The sequence below is a fragment of the Palaemon carinicauda genome, chromosome 31 (genome assembly GCF_036898095.1).
Source record: "Palaemon carinicauda isolate YSFRI2023 chromosome 31, ASM3689809v2, whole genome shotgun sequence".
Classification (NCBI taxonomy): Eukaryota; Metazoa; Arthropoda; class Malacostraca; order Decapoda; family Palaemonidae; genus Palaemon; species Palaemon carinicauda.
The window spans coordinates 63,641,960-63,654,755 of record NC_090755.1 but is presented as its reverse complement, the minus strand read 5'-3'; the positions used below and the strand labels follow the sequence as shown (position 1 = coordinate 63,654,755).

At 39.9% G+C, this 12,796-nt stretch overlaps 1 protein-coding gene across 1 annotated transcript in view; it reads left to right on the top strand.

Moving 5' to 3' along the window:
* Nucleotides 1-12,796, top strand: part of RyR (Ryanodine receptor) — a 252,525-nt gene that overhangs the window by 206,714 nt on the left and 33,015 nt on the right. Inside the window, exons 83-86 of the mRNA XM_068355236.1 lie at nt 1-1,294; nt 9,173-9,292; nt 10,380-10,565; nt 11,560-11,679. The exon at nt 1-1,294 is cut by the window's left edge and continues 146 nt beyond it. Coding sequence (XP_068211337.1) covers nt 1-1,294; nt 9,173-9,292; nt 10,380-10,565; nt 11,560-11,679 — 1,720 coding nt within the window. The remainder of the gene's footprint in view (nt 1,295-9,172; nt 9,293-10,379; nt 10,566-11,559; nt 11,680-12,796) is intronic.

Sequence of the window (12,796 nt, the reverse complement as noted above, 5' to 3'; positions counted from 1 at the left end):
ATCACCTTCCAAGTCTAAAGAGCATATTACATCTTCATCTCATCCTTCTTCAGTGTTATTTCCTTCTAGTTGTCCACCTATCCCAGAACATAGTGCTGTAGCTTCCTTTCAAAATGCTGAAGGGACTGCTAGGTCCACATACAGCACATCCATTGCTGGGCAAGTGCGGAAAAGTCAAACATTGCCTTCCATGGCAACTGACTCAGCCATAAAGGTTTCTCATTCTATTAGCTATCCTGTCCCAGTAAAGCACTCCAACAAAGGTGAAGAATCATCCATTTCGGACAGTGATAACAAACTGTCCCAAACTTGTTATCCATCATCACATTCATCATCATCTTTGCCAGCTTCAATGGCAGGAATATCCACTTCAGTCTCTGCACCATCATCAACTCATGATACAATCTCTTTGAAAACACTTTCACCAGCACCTCATAAACCCATCTCATCATCTTTTACTTCATCCAGCCATGTAGATTTGAGATCAGACACGACAGTGCTGATTTCTCCTAGCACTTCTCAAGTTTGTTCACCTCTCAGTACATCTCCAGGACTAACAGTTATGTCCTCCACTTCTTCTATGATGCTTTCTACATCCAGCGTAAATGTAACTGGACACTCTTCACCATTTCCATCTATACCACATTCCCATTCTTCACCTGTAGTTACAAATGTGATGTCACCTGAACATTCATCCAGTTCTTTATCAAAATCTACCACACCAGTTACCATTCAGTCATCAGTTTCTTCACAATCACTTCAGCCTAATAGTCATTATGAGGGACATACCACTGGTAGTCCTTATTCACTCACTCGAAGCCAGACTGATCCTTCTTCTATTTCACTATTATCATTTAGCGATCATTCAACTCCTTCAACGGTTTTAATATCTGACCATCTGTTGACAGCAGATGATCCAAGCACAAGTGATATTCATCCTTTTGAAGCAATGGTTTCACATCATCTCATTGCTTCCCAGTCAATGGAGTCCCATCTAACCACCTCAGAATTGACTTCGTCAGACTCGTTTTTCATGGGTTCATTCACAATGTCTCATTCTCAAAGCTCTCTTCTAGACTCTCATCTCTTTACTTCACCATCTGCTCCACAAGAAGGTAGTCTATTAAACCCTGGTTTGATTGATGCTTCACAGCTAACACCATCACCTCCAACTCCTACACAACCCCATCCCCCTGATATTCCACCCCAGTCCCCAACTCCTGAGCCACAACCACTTTCAGTCCCTCCTAGTACCCCAGAGAAGGGAATTCTTCAAAAAGTTATCTGTTTCATGGTAAGATTTATATTTTGTATGGTATGTCCACTCTTGAATGCTAAGAACAATTATTATTTTATAATTTTCTGTCATTATTGGCTATGTGCATTCCCTTTTAAGACAAAAAATAGCTTGAGGAATTTATAATAGCAAGTTTTATTAGATAAAAATTTAAACTATTTCTTTAGTTATCAAAAATCCTATTTAAAACCTGAAGTGGAAAACTTAATGTAAAATCATTTGTATTAGATATATAGTACTAGTAATTTGACACCAACCTTAGCATCTCGCTGTAAATTTATTTCTTGGGCACTATCATTATACTGTAATACAATATATTACACAGCTGACAATTAATATCAGCATAATATAGTAATAATATGGCATGATCTAAAGTAATGTTTTTTACAGAACAGTATCATCACTATTATTATTGCAAAGCCAGTCTGCTACCTGAGCTGGAAAAAAACATGATACTGTAAGCTTTATCAGAACCTCATTAGGGAAAGTAGTTCAATACAGAAAAAACCAGGAAGAATATAAAAAGAAAAGTAATAAATATATAAAAATATGAACATTAATATATTCAGAGAGGAGGACAATAGTAATGATTTTGAATATAAAAATCATAGATGAATTCAAGAAATAAGATAAGTAAATGAGAACCGCTTGATAAATCTTATGATGTAAGAACATTACAACTTTAATTTCTGTAGTTTTGATTACTACACACAATATTTGTTTTGTGGTTGGCAATATTATGAGTTCTGCCTCTAGTTTGCTCTATACTATGCAGTACTGTATAGGGAAATGTACAACTTACTCTCAGATACTTAACAACATGAACAAGGAATAGATTAGGGATGGTACCATCACTGGTACAGTACCTCATGTTATGTTCCACTTACCAAGCCCAACATCATACATGTGCTGCATGTTGATAATCAACCTTTTTTCCAATAATGTACTGTTAATTAGCCTGATAACTTAAACTTAATTGTCACAAGGTTTATCTGAAGGAAAAAAAAAATAATTAAAAGGTAAGTGAGCATAGAGAAATTGAAAAATGAGGTAGGAAGGAACACAATAGCATTAGTTGTTGTTTGATATGCAACATATATTTGTATCAAAATAAATCGACAGATAAACAATAAAACTATCTTAGTGAACTGTATACAAGACTTGGTGAGCAATGAATGAGAGTCTACTCTGATAATATGTTATTTTCCTTAGTAAAATAAATTTTTGAATATACTTACCCGATGATCATATAGCTGTCAGCTCTGCTGCCCGACAGAAAAAACCTACGGGCGGAATACGCCAGCGATCGCTATACAGGTGGGGGTGTACATCAACAGCGCCATCTGTCAAGTAGGTACTCAAGTACTCGATGTCAACATCGAACCAATTTTCTCCTCTGTCCACTGGGTCTCTATTGGGGAGGAAGGGTGGGTCCTTTAATTTATGATCATCGGGTAAGTATATTCAAAAATTTATTTTACTAAGGAAAATAACATTTTTCAATATTAAACTTACCCGATGATCATATAGCTGATTCACACCCAGGGGGGTGGGTAGAGACCAGCATTACATGTTGACATTATTACGAGCTAAGTATTCCGTATTTCATTTTAGCAGTTATTCAAAATAACAAGCATAAAATAAATAAGTACCTGGTAAGGAAGACGACTTGAACAATTACTCTGCCTTTTTAAGTACGTCTTCCTTACTGAGCCTCGCGATCCTCATAGGATGCTGAGTGACTCCTAGGAGCTGAAGTATGAAGGGTTGCAACCCATACTAAAGGTCCTCATCAAAACCTCTAATCTAGGCGCTTCTCAAGAAATGATTTTGACCACCCGCCAAATCTAGTAGGATGCAAAAGGCTTCTTAGCCTTCCGGACAACCCAAAACTATTTCAAGAGAAAGATTAAAAAGGTTCTGGAATTAGGGAATTGTAGTGGTGGAGCCCCCACCACTACTGCACTCGTTGCTACGAATGGTCCCAGAGTGTAGCAGTTCTCGTAAAGAGACTGGACATTCTTAAGATAAAAGACGCGAACACTGATTTGCTTTTCCAATAGGTTGCGTCGAATATACTTTGCAGAGATCTATTTTGTTTAAAGGCCACGGAAGTTGTGACAGCTCTAACTTCGTGTGGCCTTACCTTCAGCCAAGCTTGGTCTTCCTCATTCAGAAGGGAATGAGCTTCTCGTATTAACAGTCTGATAAAATAGGATAAAGAATTCTCTGACATAGGCAAAGATGGATTCTTAACTGAACACCATAAAGCTTCAGACGGGCCTCGTAAAGGTTTTTTAAAAAAGAACTTAAGAGCTCTTACAGGACATAATAATCTTTCTAGTTCATTTCCAACCATACGATAAGCTTGGAATATCGAACGATATTGGTCAAGGCCGAGAAGGCAGCTCGTGTTTGGCTAGAAAACCAAGTTGTAGAACATGTAGCCGTTTCGGATGAGAATCCGATGTTCTTGCTGAAGGCATGAATCTCACTGACTCTTTTAGCTGTGGTTAAGCATATCAGGAAAAGAGTCTTGAAGGTGAGATCTTTCAGGGAGGCTGATTGAACTGGTTCGAACCTGTCTGACATAAGGAATCTTAGAACCACGTCTAAATTCCAACCAGGTGTAACCAAACGACGCTCCTTCGTGGTCTCAAAAGACTTAAGGAGGTCCTGTAGATCTTTATTGTTGGAAAGATCTAAGCCTCTGTGACGGAAGACTGATGCCAACATGCTTCTGTAACCCTTGATAGTGGGAGCTGAAAGAGATCGTTCTTTCCTCAGATATAAGAGGAAGTCAGCTATTTGAGTTACAGAGGTACTGGTCGAGGAAACGGATACTGACTTGCACCAGTTTCGGAAGATTTTCCACTTCGATTGGTAGACTCTAAGGGTGGATGTTCTCCTTGCTCTAGCAATCGCTCTGGTTGCCTCCTTCGAAAAACCTCTAGTTCTCGAGAGTCTTTCGATATTCTGAAGGCAGTCAGACGAAGAGCGTGGAGGCCTTGGAGTACCTTCTTTACGCGTGGCAGACGTAGCAGGTCCACCCTTAGGGGAAGTGTTCTGGGAACGTCTACTAGCCATCGAAGTACCTCGGTAAGTTATTCTCTCGCGGGCCAGAGGGAAGCAACTAGCGTCAACTTTGTCCCTTCGTGAGAGGCGAACTTCTGCAGTACCTTGTTGACAATCTAGAACGGAGGGAATGCATATAGATCTAGATGAGACCAATCTAGTAGAAAGGCATCTATATGAACTACTGCTGGGTCCGGGATAGGTGAGCAAAGTATTGGGAGCCTCTTGGTCATCGAGGTTGCGAAGAGATCTATGGTTGGCAGGCCCCAGGTGGCCCAAAGTCTCTTGCATACATCCTTGTGGAGGGTCCAATATGTTGGAATTATTTGTCCCTTCCTACTGAGACAATCTGCTATGACATTCAAGTTGCCTTGGATGAACCTCGTTACTAGTGAAAAGTCTAGACCTGTTGAACAGGAGAGGAGGTCACTTGCGAACTCGTACCATGTCAGAGAGTAGGTCCCTCCTTGCTTGGAGATGTACGTCAAAGCAGGGAGTTGACCGTGTTCACCTCCACCACTTTGCCTTGAAGGAGAGACCTGAAGCTTTTCCAGGTCAGACGTACTGCCAGAAGCTTCTTGCAGTTGAAATGCATTGTCCTTTGACTCGAGTTCCATAATCCCGAGCATTCCCTACCGCCTAATGTCGCACCCCAGCCTACGTCCGATGCGTCCGAGAAGAGAACGTGGTTGGGAGTCTGAACAGTCAGGGGAAGACCCTTTCTAAGGTTGATAAAGTCCTTTCACCAAGTCAGACCAGACTTTATCTTTCCGGAAACCGGGATCGAGACCGCTTCTAGCGTCTTGTCCTTTTCCAGTGAAAAGCTAGATGATACAGAAGAGGACGGAGGTGTAGTCTTCCAAGTGACACAAATTGAACCACGGATGACAGTGTCCTAACCAGACTCATCCACAGCCTGACAGGGCAGTGTTCCTTCTTCAGCATCTTCTGGATGGATAGCAGGGCTGGGGGTTGATCGTCTTGTTCAGCAATGTCCTCATCAGAGGGTTCCTCATCCGAAACTGATGAGGAAACGGCAACGGCGTGGGCAACGTCTGACTCGCTGAATCCGTTCGCACTGGCGGATGCGTGACGGAGCCGGACACAAGATCATGGTACTGCTGCACAGACTGTGAACTGTCAACCATGGGGACGCGAGGAAGTACAGCGTCAACCCGAAACTGTCTAGACTGTCTGGGTTGTGCAGTCAACCCCCTACCGGGTTGCTGAGGTTGCCGCACTGCGTCACAACAAGTCACCTCTGCTGGTTGTTGAACGTCTTCCTAGTGACACACTGAACGTCCACAACCACCTCCGAGAGTCGCTTAACGTCAACGTGCGACTGGCAACCCACACTGGGTCGCACCGGTGGAGGAACCATCTCAACTGGCGGACGTGAGTAGGATACCTCAGCGTCAACAGGGCGTACAACCAACCGGTAGGAAGGTTGTTGGCTAGAAGGTTCTTCTCCGTAAAAAATCCTCTATCAAGGACACAAGCTTGGACTGCATGTCTTGCAACAAAGCCCAATAGGGTCTATGGGAGCAGGTGTGGCAACAGACGGGGTTAGCGACTGAAGCGGAACCATTTACCATCCCTGGAAGCTTTGTTATGCTTTAATTAAAGTCCATAGGAGGCTAAGCAGCTTAAGGCTCCTCTCCAAATGACAGTCCTCAAAGGAATATCAGAAGGAGGGAGAACAGCACTTTCTCATCTACAGGAACCATGTCCGAGAAAAGCTAGGTTATCTCAGTGAGGGTCTCACTGGTGCATAAGCAGCAGACCAGAAGGCAACGTTATGTAACTGCTTGACAGTCTGTGAACTGTCAAAAACTGAACTGTCAACCACAACAGGTGCGTGAGGACATACAGCACTGGTGCATTAGTAGCAGACCAGAAGGCAACCTCATGTAACTGCTTGACAGTCTGTGAGCTGGCAACAACCAAAGCTGTGTGGGGAAGCCTCAACTCCTGACTGACTAGTCTGCTGCGGGCGAGTGGCGGTAACCACAGTGGGTTGAGGAGGCTGACACACCGTGTCAAAACACGGCAGCTTGTGGTAGTTCACGCACGGCAACGGAGTGCTCCGTGTGTCTGTGGGAGTCAGCATGCGTTTGGCAGGGTCGACTGCGCATGGGTGGAGGAGCTCTCACAACAAGAGTGTGGGAGCAGGCAGCCATGCTGGGCGCACAACCGTGGCAGGTTGTAGGCAAACGGGTGCATCGTCAACCTTCTCCGCAGTCGGAGTGTGGGAGCAGGCAACAACCAAAGCGGAGTGGAGGTGCGTGGTGGGGACTGCCGTGGGTTGCGGAAACTAACGCATCGCGTCAAAACACGGCAGCTTGACTCCACCTTCCCACTGCTGATGCGGTAGCTCACGCATGTTAACGGAGGGAGCCGCACGTCGGCTAACGTTAACATGCGTCTGGCAGGGTCGATTGCGCATCGGAGGTGGAGCTCTCCGCAGCCGGAGTGTGGGAGCAGGCAGCCTCAGCGTGAGCTGGGCGCACAACCGTGGCAGGTTGTAGGCTAACGAGAGCAGTGTAAACCTTCTCCGCACGAAACTCCTGCATAACCGCAGCTAACTGAGTCTGCATAGACTGCAGTAAAGACCACTTAGGGTCTACAAAAAACGGCAACAAACGGAGCTACTGTCCGTTTTGACTGAGGGTTTAAAACAGCTGGTGCAGCAACAGACGGAGTCCGGCCTGTTGCGGTACCACCTTGCCTCTCTTGGGAGGTGTGCAGTCGTCGGATGACTGCAGCGAGTCCGAACTGACCCAGTGGCTACACCTAGGCCGTTGGACTTGCGCGGAAGGGACCGACTTGCACTTAAAAGCTGCAAGATTTGGTCCATGGTTTCTACAAGAAACCTCTTCCGCAGACGAGGAATAAATGGGCTCTCTCGTCTTTGTGTGGGTGGGGCGATCTCACGTCGGCAACGTGTGTAGATACGCCCGAAACCACGGAGGGAAAAACGTCTGTTCGTCGATCAAGGCCTGTGGAACCCATAAGTCGTTCGAAATTACTTCTCCCCTGGGCTTGGGAGCTTGTAAGAGGTCCCGGACTAGGTGAACAACTGGCACGAACAGACGAACCCTCGAACGCAACACTGTAACACTTTGCGCATATCACTTTATCACTTTTGATTTTCTGTTTGCACTTATTTCACTGAAATCAAAACTTTAACTGATTTCTACCTGAAACACGCAATCCTATCCTTCATTAAAAGGTAGTACTGTAATTGCGAAAACAGTTTTACAATGCAACAGAAAAACATAAATAAAGATAAAGAATTCAGTGGCTGGAAAAGAGACTAAACACTATAACAAATAAACTACGTTTACAATCTCTCACCGCATAAAGCCTGGGAACAAGAATAAAACCCTAGAAACGTTTTACCTTCTTCCCCTACAGCGACTAGGGAGAAGAGTAAAAAACGAATTCAGTGGCTGGAAAAGAGACTAAACACTAGATCAAATAAACTACGTTTACAATCTCTCACCGCATAAAGCCTGGGAACAAGAATAAAACTCTAGAAACGTTTTACCTTCTTCCCCTACAGCGACTAGGGAGAAGAGTGAAAAAAAAAAAACGAGAACAACGTTACCCGCTTGAACGAAACGTTTATTCTCCTCTCTCTCCCTCTGTCTCCATCTCTCTCTCTCTTCTCTCTTGACTTAGCACCTGAGAGAAGAGCCCAATTATATATCGTTAAAACATGTTATTTGCTAAAAGGAAAAAACTGAAAGGTTTCCCAAATAAAAAGTTCCTTTATTTAGAATTTAAACCATTTAAGCTAAGAAAGAATGAACGAAACGCTAGAATCGGTTACTCTTACTGCAACGTGAAACCGTGATACACTCTCTCTCTATCGTAACGATAGAGCGCATGTTGAACGTTCTGAACGTCAACAACTGCGGAGACTAAAAAACTAAACGTTAGTTCATCTTTGAAAACAGTACGAGACTATCAAAGAAATTCTTTCATATAAAATAGTATAAAATTCTTAAAAGGTTAAATACGATATGACGGGCTCAATGTTAATTAACTTCGGTTCCAAGTAAGGACCGCCTACTATTAGGAAAGGTCGCATATAAACAAACATAAAAATTAATTTTTTATAAGTTTATAATAAATGGAAAGTTAATCGAAGAGGCCTATAAAGGCGGAGAGATATAAAATAAATAGATCTATAACTTGTTAAGCAAAATTACTAAAAACCTAAACACACTTCCGTCTAAGGGAAGGGTCGGCCATTTAAAAGTGAGAGTCCATACTCTCTTCGTCACCATAATTAAATCTATCCAAAACGAGTTCAAGTTTTGAAATGAAGATAAAACCCCTGCATAGCGAAAGCTCAAAACTGGAATAGTGTACTTCACCAAATCGTTGTGAAAACAAATCCAGTTAGGGACGGCGTATTTAGTAGGTCTTGCCATTGGCACGACAGAGAGAAAATTGGTTCGATGTTGACATCGAGTACTTGAGTACCTACTTGACAGATGGTGCTGTTGATGTACACCCCCACCTGTATAGCGATCGCTGGCGTATTCCGCCCGTAGGTTTTTTCTGTCGGGCAGCAGAGCTGACAGCTATATGATCATCGGGTAAGTTTAATATTGAAAAATAGATTTTTTTGTGTAACTATAGTGAAATACTATACAGTATACAACTTACAAATTACCGGAAATTAAGTAATATTTACACAGGTCCAACATCATGATAATGTTTTACTTTAGGATAAGATGTAGGAAAATCAGTGACATATTAAGAGGTCTAATCATCTTAAATTTTCAGCTTGACCTAAGTGGCTACAACAAGCGTATTGTCAGCCTGCTTGCAAGAAACTTTTACAATCTCAAGTATGCTGCTCTGGTGTTGGCCTTCTGTATCAACTTCATCTTGCTCTTCTTTAAGGTAACTTTATTATACCTGTGAATCTACCCTTATATTCATATTGCTTCTCTTTTAAAGCTTAGTTAATATTGAATTTTACCCTAAAAACTAAAAAAAAAAAGACTTTTCTTTCCTTCTAATAGTATAATGACGATAACTTTAGCTTGGGGATTTCCTATCATCTTGTGTCTTTGTTTCAAAGTTGAAATTATTCCTTATTCTGGAGGTGAGTCATCAGTAAAGAGAAAAGATAGGTCATGTATAGTCTCAAAATAAACGGAAAACCTTATACTTACCTGAATACTAGCTCTTAGTAATAAACTGTCACAAATTAAAGTTTGAAAGTTGAAACTCCAGACTGCTTCCCATAAATATAACCTTATTATATTATCACTTATTTATATAATCCCAACACTGTGAAACTTAAATGAAGAATTAATTAACTTGAATCATTAAAATAAGTAACTGGCATTGGAAGGAAAGGATACTGGAAATGTCTTTTTTTTGGCTAAACATCGATATTAACCAAGTTTCGAGGGAGGAGCTGGTGAATGTAGAAATAACAAATTTTATTAATGAAATTAAGTTTTTCCTTATAATTTCTACAAGTGGTGAGTTTGCTTGGATAACACTGTATAAAAATACAGATACTTATATACTGCATTTCATATTTATCACTGTATAAAAGAAAAAAATTTATCTAATTTTTCTTTACTTGGCATTCAAAGGCTTCAAAGGTAAGTCTCAGATATAGCAGATTTCTTCTTTTTGCCATCCAAGGATGTATGGGCTGGGTAAAAGAATGTCTCTCTGTAATCATGGTACTGTACACATATTGCACAAGTTTCACCATTCTCGTATATATTCTGGAGTGAAGCGTACTAAGATCTTTAACAAATATCTTTATAGACTACTGTTCACTTGAAAAGATGCAAAGATATTTCCTCAAGCATCAATAATAATAATAGAAAATAAAACTTTAGGTTGGTCATTTAAAATTGCAAATCATTATCCATAACTGCTGGGTATGTTTACCATAAAATACAGTACAGTACTTTGTAATTGCTTTGTATGAGTGCAGCTTTTCACATATTTTGCCATTACTTAGGCTTCTGCTATCGAGTCTGATGAGGAAGAAGAAGAGGAAACGGCAAGCAGTCCATTTGATTTTGGCTCTGGAGACCTCCTAGGTTCTGGTGATGACGCCATTTTAGGAGACGATGCAGCAGAGGAGCTTGGGTCTGGTAACTTTACTCTGGAAGATGATGGAGAAGAAGAAGAAGAGGAAGAAGAGGTATGAACTGTTTATAAATACTATCGCATGAATTTATTCTAGCTCCCAATACATATCATTCTAGAGTAACCTCTAAAGTAAAATTAAATCAGAATAGCAAATGTTTCCATTTTATTAGTCTACTAAAGTCCAGAATCCTAAGTTGTCTTTTAAGAATACACATCAAAGTCAGAAATAGGCATGAAAATATTTATTAGCAATGTCACACAACAAACCCAGCTTAAAAAAAAAATTATATATTTTAGGGTTGCCTTTATTTACTTCATTTGTAATGGATACCAGTGTGTAGTATCAGTACAGCATAGATATTTCACATATTATTAAAACCTGTGTAAGTTAGGGATAAATTTGCTGTGCAAAATAAAGCTTGAGAGAAAAGTGAAGTTTTCAAAATATATTTATTTTTTTCTAGCAGTCCATGCATAGTGGTAATACTGTACACATTATTGTAAAATCTAGGACCATATTTACTAATATAATTAATATTTAAACTAAACTTTCAATAACAATTTAGGTAAATATTAAAAAAGTTTTTTTTAAATTGTGAGAATATTTAAAAAACTACAACAAAATAAAACACGTCATTACAGATATGTAAAAACCAAATTCTATTGTTAAACTAAAAAATTTATAAATCATGATCTATGAAAATAAAATAGGCTACTGTATTATTACATTGCATCATCTTTTGTTATCTAAGGCTAACAACTATTGCTTATCCACAAAAATAAAAATTATTAACAATCCATTTGGGCCAAAGCCACAAATGTTTCTACCCTGCATATTTCATTTATTAACTTACTTTTTATATAAAAATATATTTCATTAATTTTACCTTGGTGTCATTTTCATCTTTCATTGAAAAAATTAACTCTTCAAGCTCTTTGAGTATGTAGAAATATGACTGTAGTCTTGTTTAACTACTTGATGATACAATAAAATTACTGAAGTTTGCTGTAATTATACAAAAAGTATAATTTTTTTTTTCCGGCAGACGGAGGAATGGATTCACATGGATGATCGCTACTTCTACCTAGTGCACATTATCCGCATCTTTTCTGTGACTCATTCTATCGTTGCGTCATGCATGTTGCTGGCATATTACAACCTAAAGGTAACTATGAATTCAGTAACCCAAATTTCAAGTATATTAATTTAGGGACAGATATTTAAGTACTGTACTCTATGGTCTAATAGATGTTAATTCTTTATTTCTATGAATCTCACCTGATGTTCATATTGCTTCTTTCCCAGAAGCATGGGTTAATCGACACTTACAGTACCCGTAAAATATTTAGATTTTCACAATTTCTTTCTCTTCAATAAATACATGCCCTTAACAAAGGAATGGAATCTTCTTGTAGTAAGTACGATAGGTTTGAGACCTGGAATGAACAGGATTGTACTTTGGAACCCCTCAAAGGCCTTAAAAAGTTCTGTAAATGTGGACTAATACCACTAAAGGGCACCACTTGAATTACCCCAAAATCAGATTTACCAGTAATTCACACCTTGAGTACATCCATCAAACCTGTGCCATATTTTCAATTGGGAGTCTGATAATTCTCAAGTTAAGCAATTTTGGGTAGTGCTCTAGTCTATGTACCATGGTCTTCCACTGTCTTGAGCTAGAGTTCTCTTGTTTGAGGGTACACTATTCTTGTTTTTGAAGTTTTGATAGTTTACATAAAAAAAATCTATTTCAATGTTATTAATGTTCTTAAAATATTTTACTTATTACTTCCCTTGTAGTTCCTTTTCCTCACAGGGCTATTTTTCCCTGTTGGAGCCTTTGGGCTTATAGCATCCTGCTTTTCCAACTAAGGTTGCAACTTAGCTAATAATAATAATAATAATAATAATAATTGTGGAATAAGGGGGTTAATGAACGCTAATGTAACCCCATTTCACATTTAATTCACATCTCAAGTACATCCATTAAACTTTGCTTACACATAGCCCATGATTCACTGGTCAAGTTACTATGATTCCTAAGTTAATCTGTTGTGGACTAAGGTACTTAAAGAGAGGGCCAAAGTGAGCACCCTACCTAATTAGCATATTCTGAGTTCATTTCAATTTGCAATATTTCCATGAAAACTTGCTAAAATGTAGTCTGGGTACCTCTCAGCAGGAGTCTGTTTCTTAAGTTCACCATTTGTAGACGAAGTTACTTAAGTAAGGACCATAAGTAAGGACCAAAGAGGCTAACGAGGTCAAAAGTAGCATTT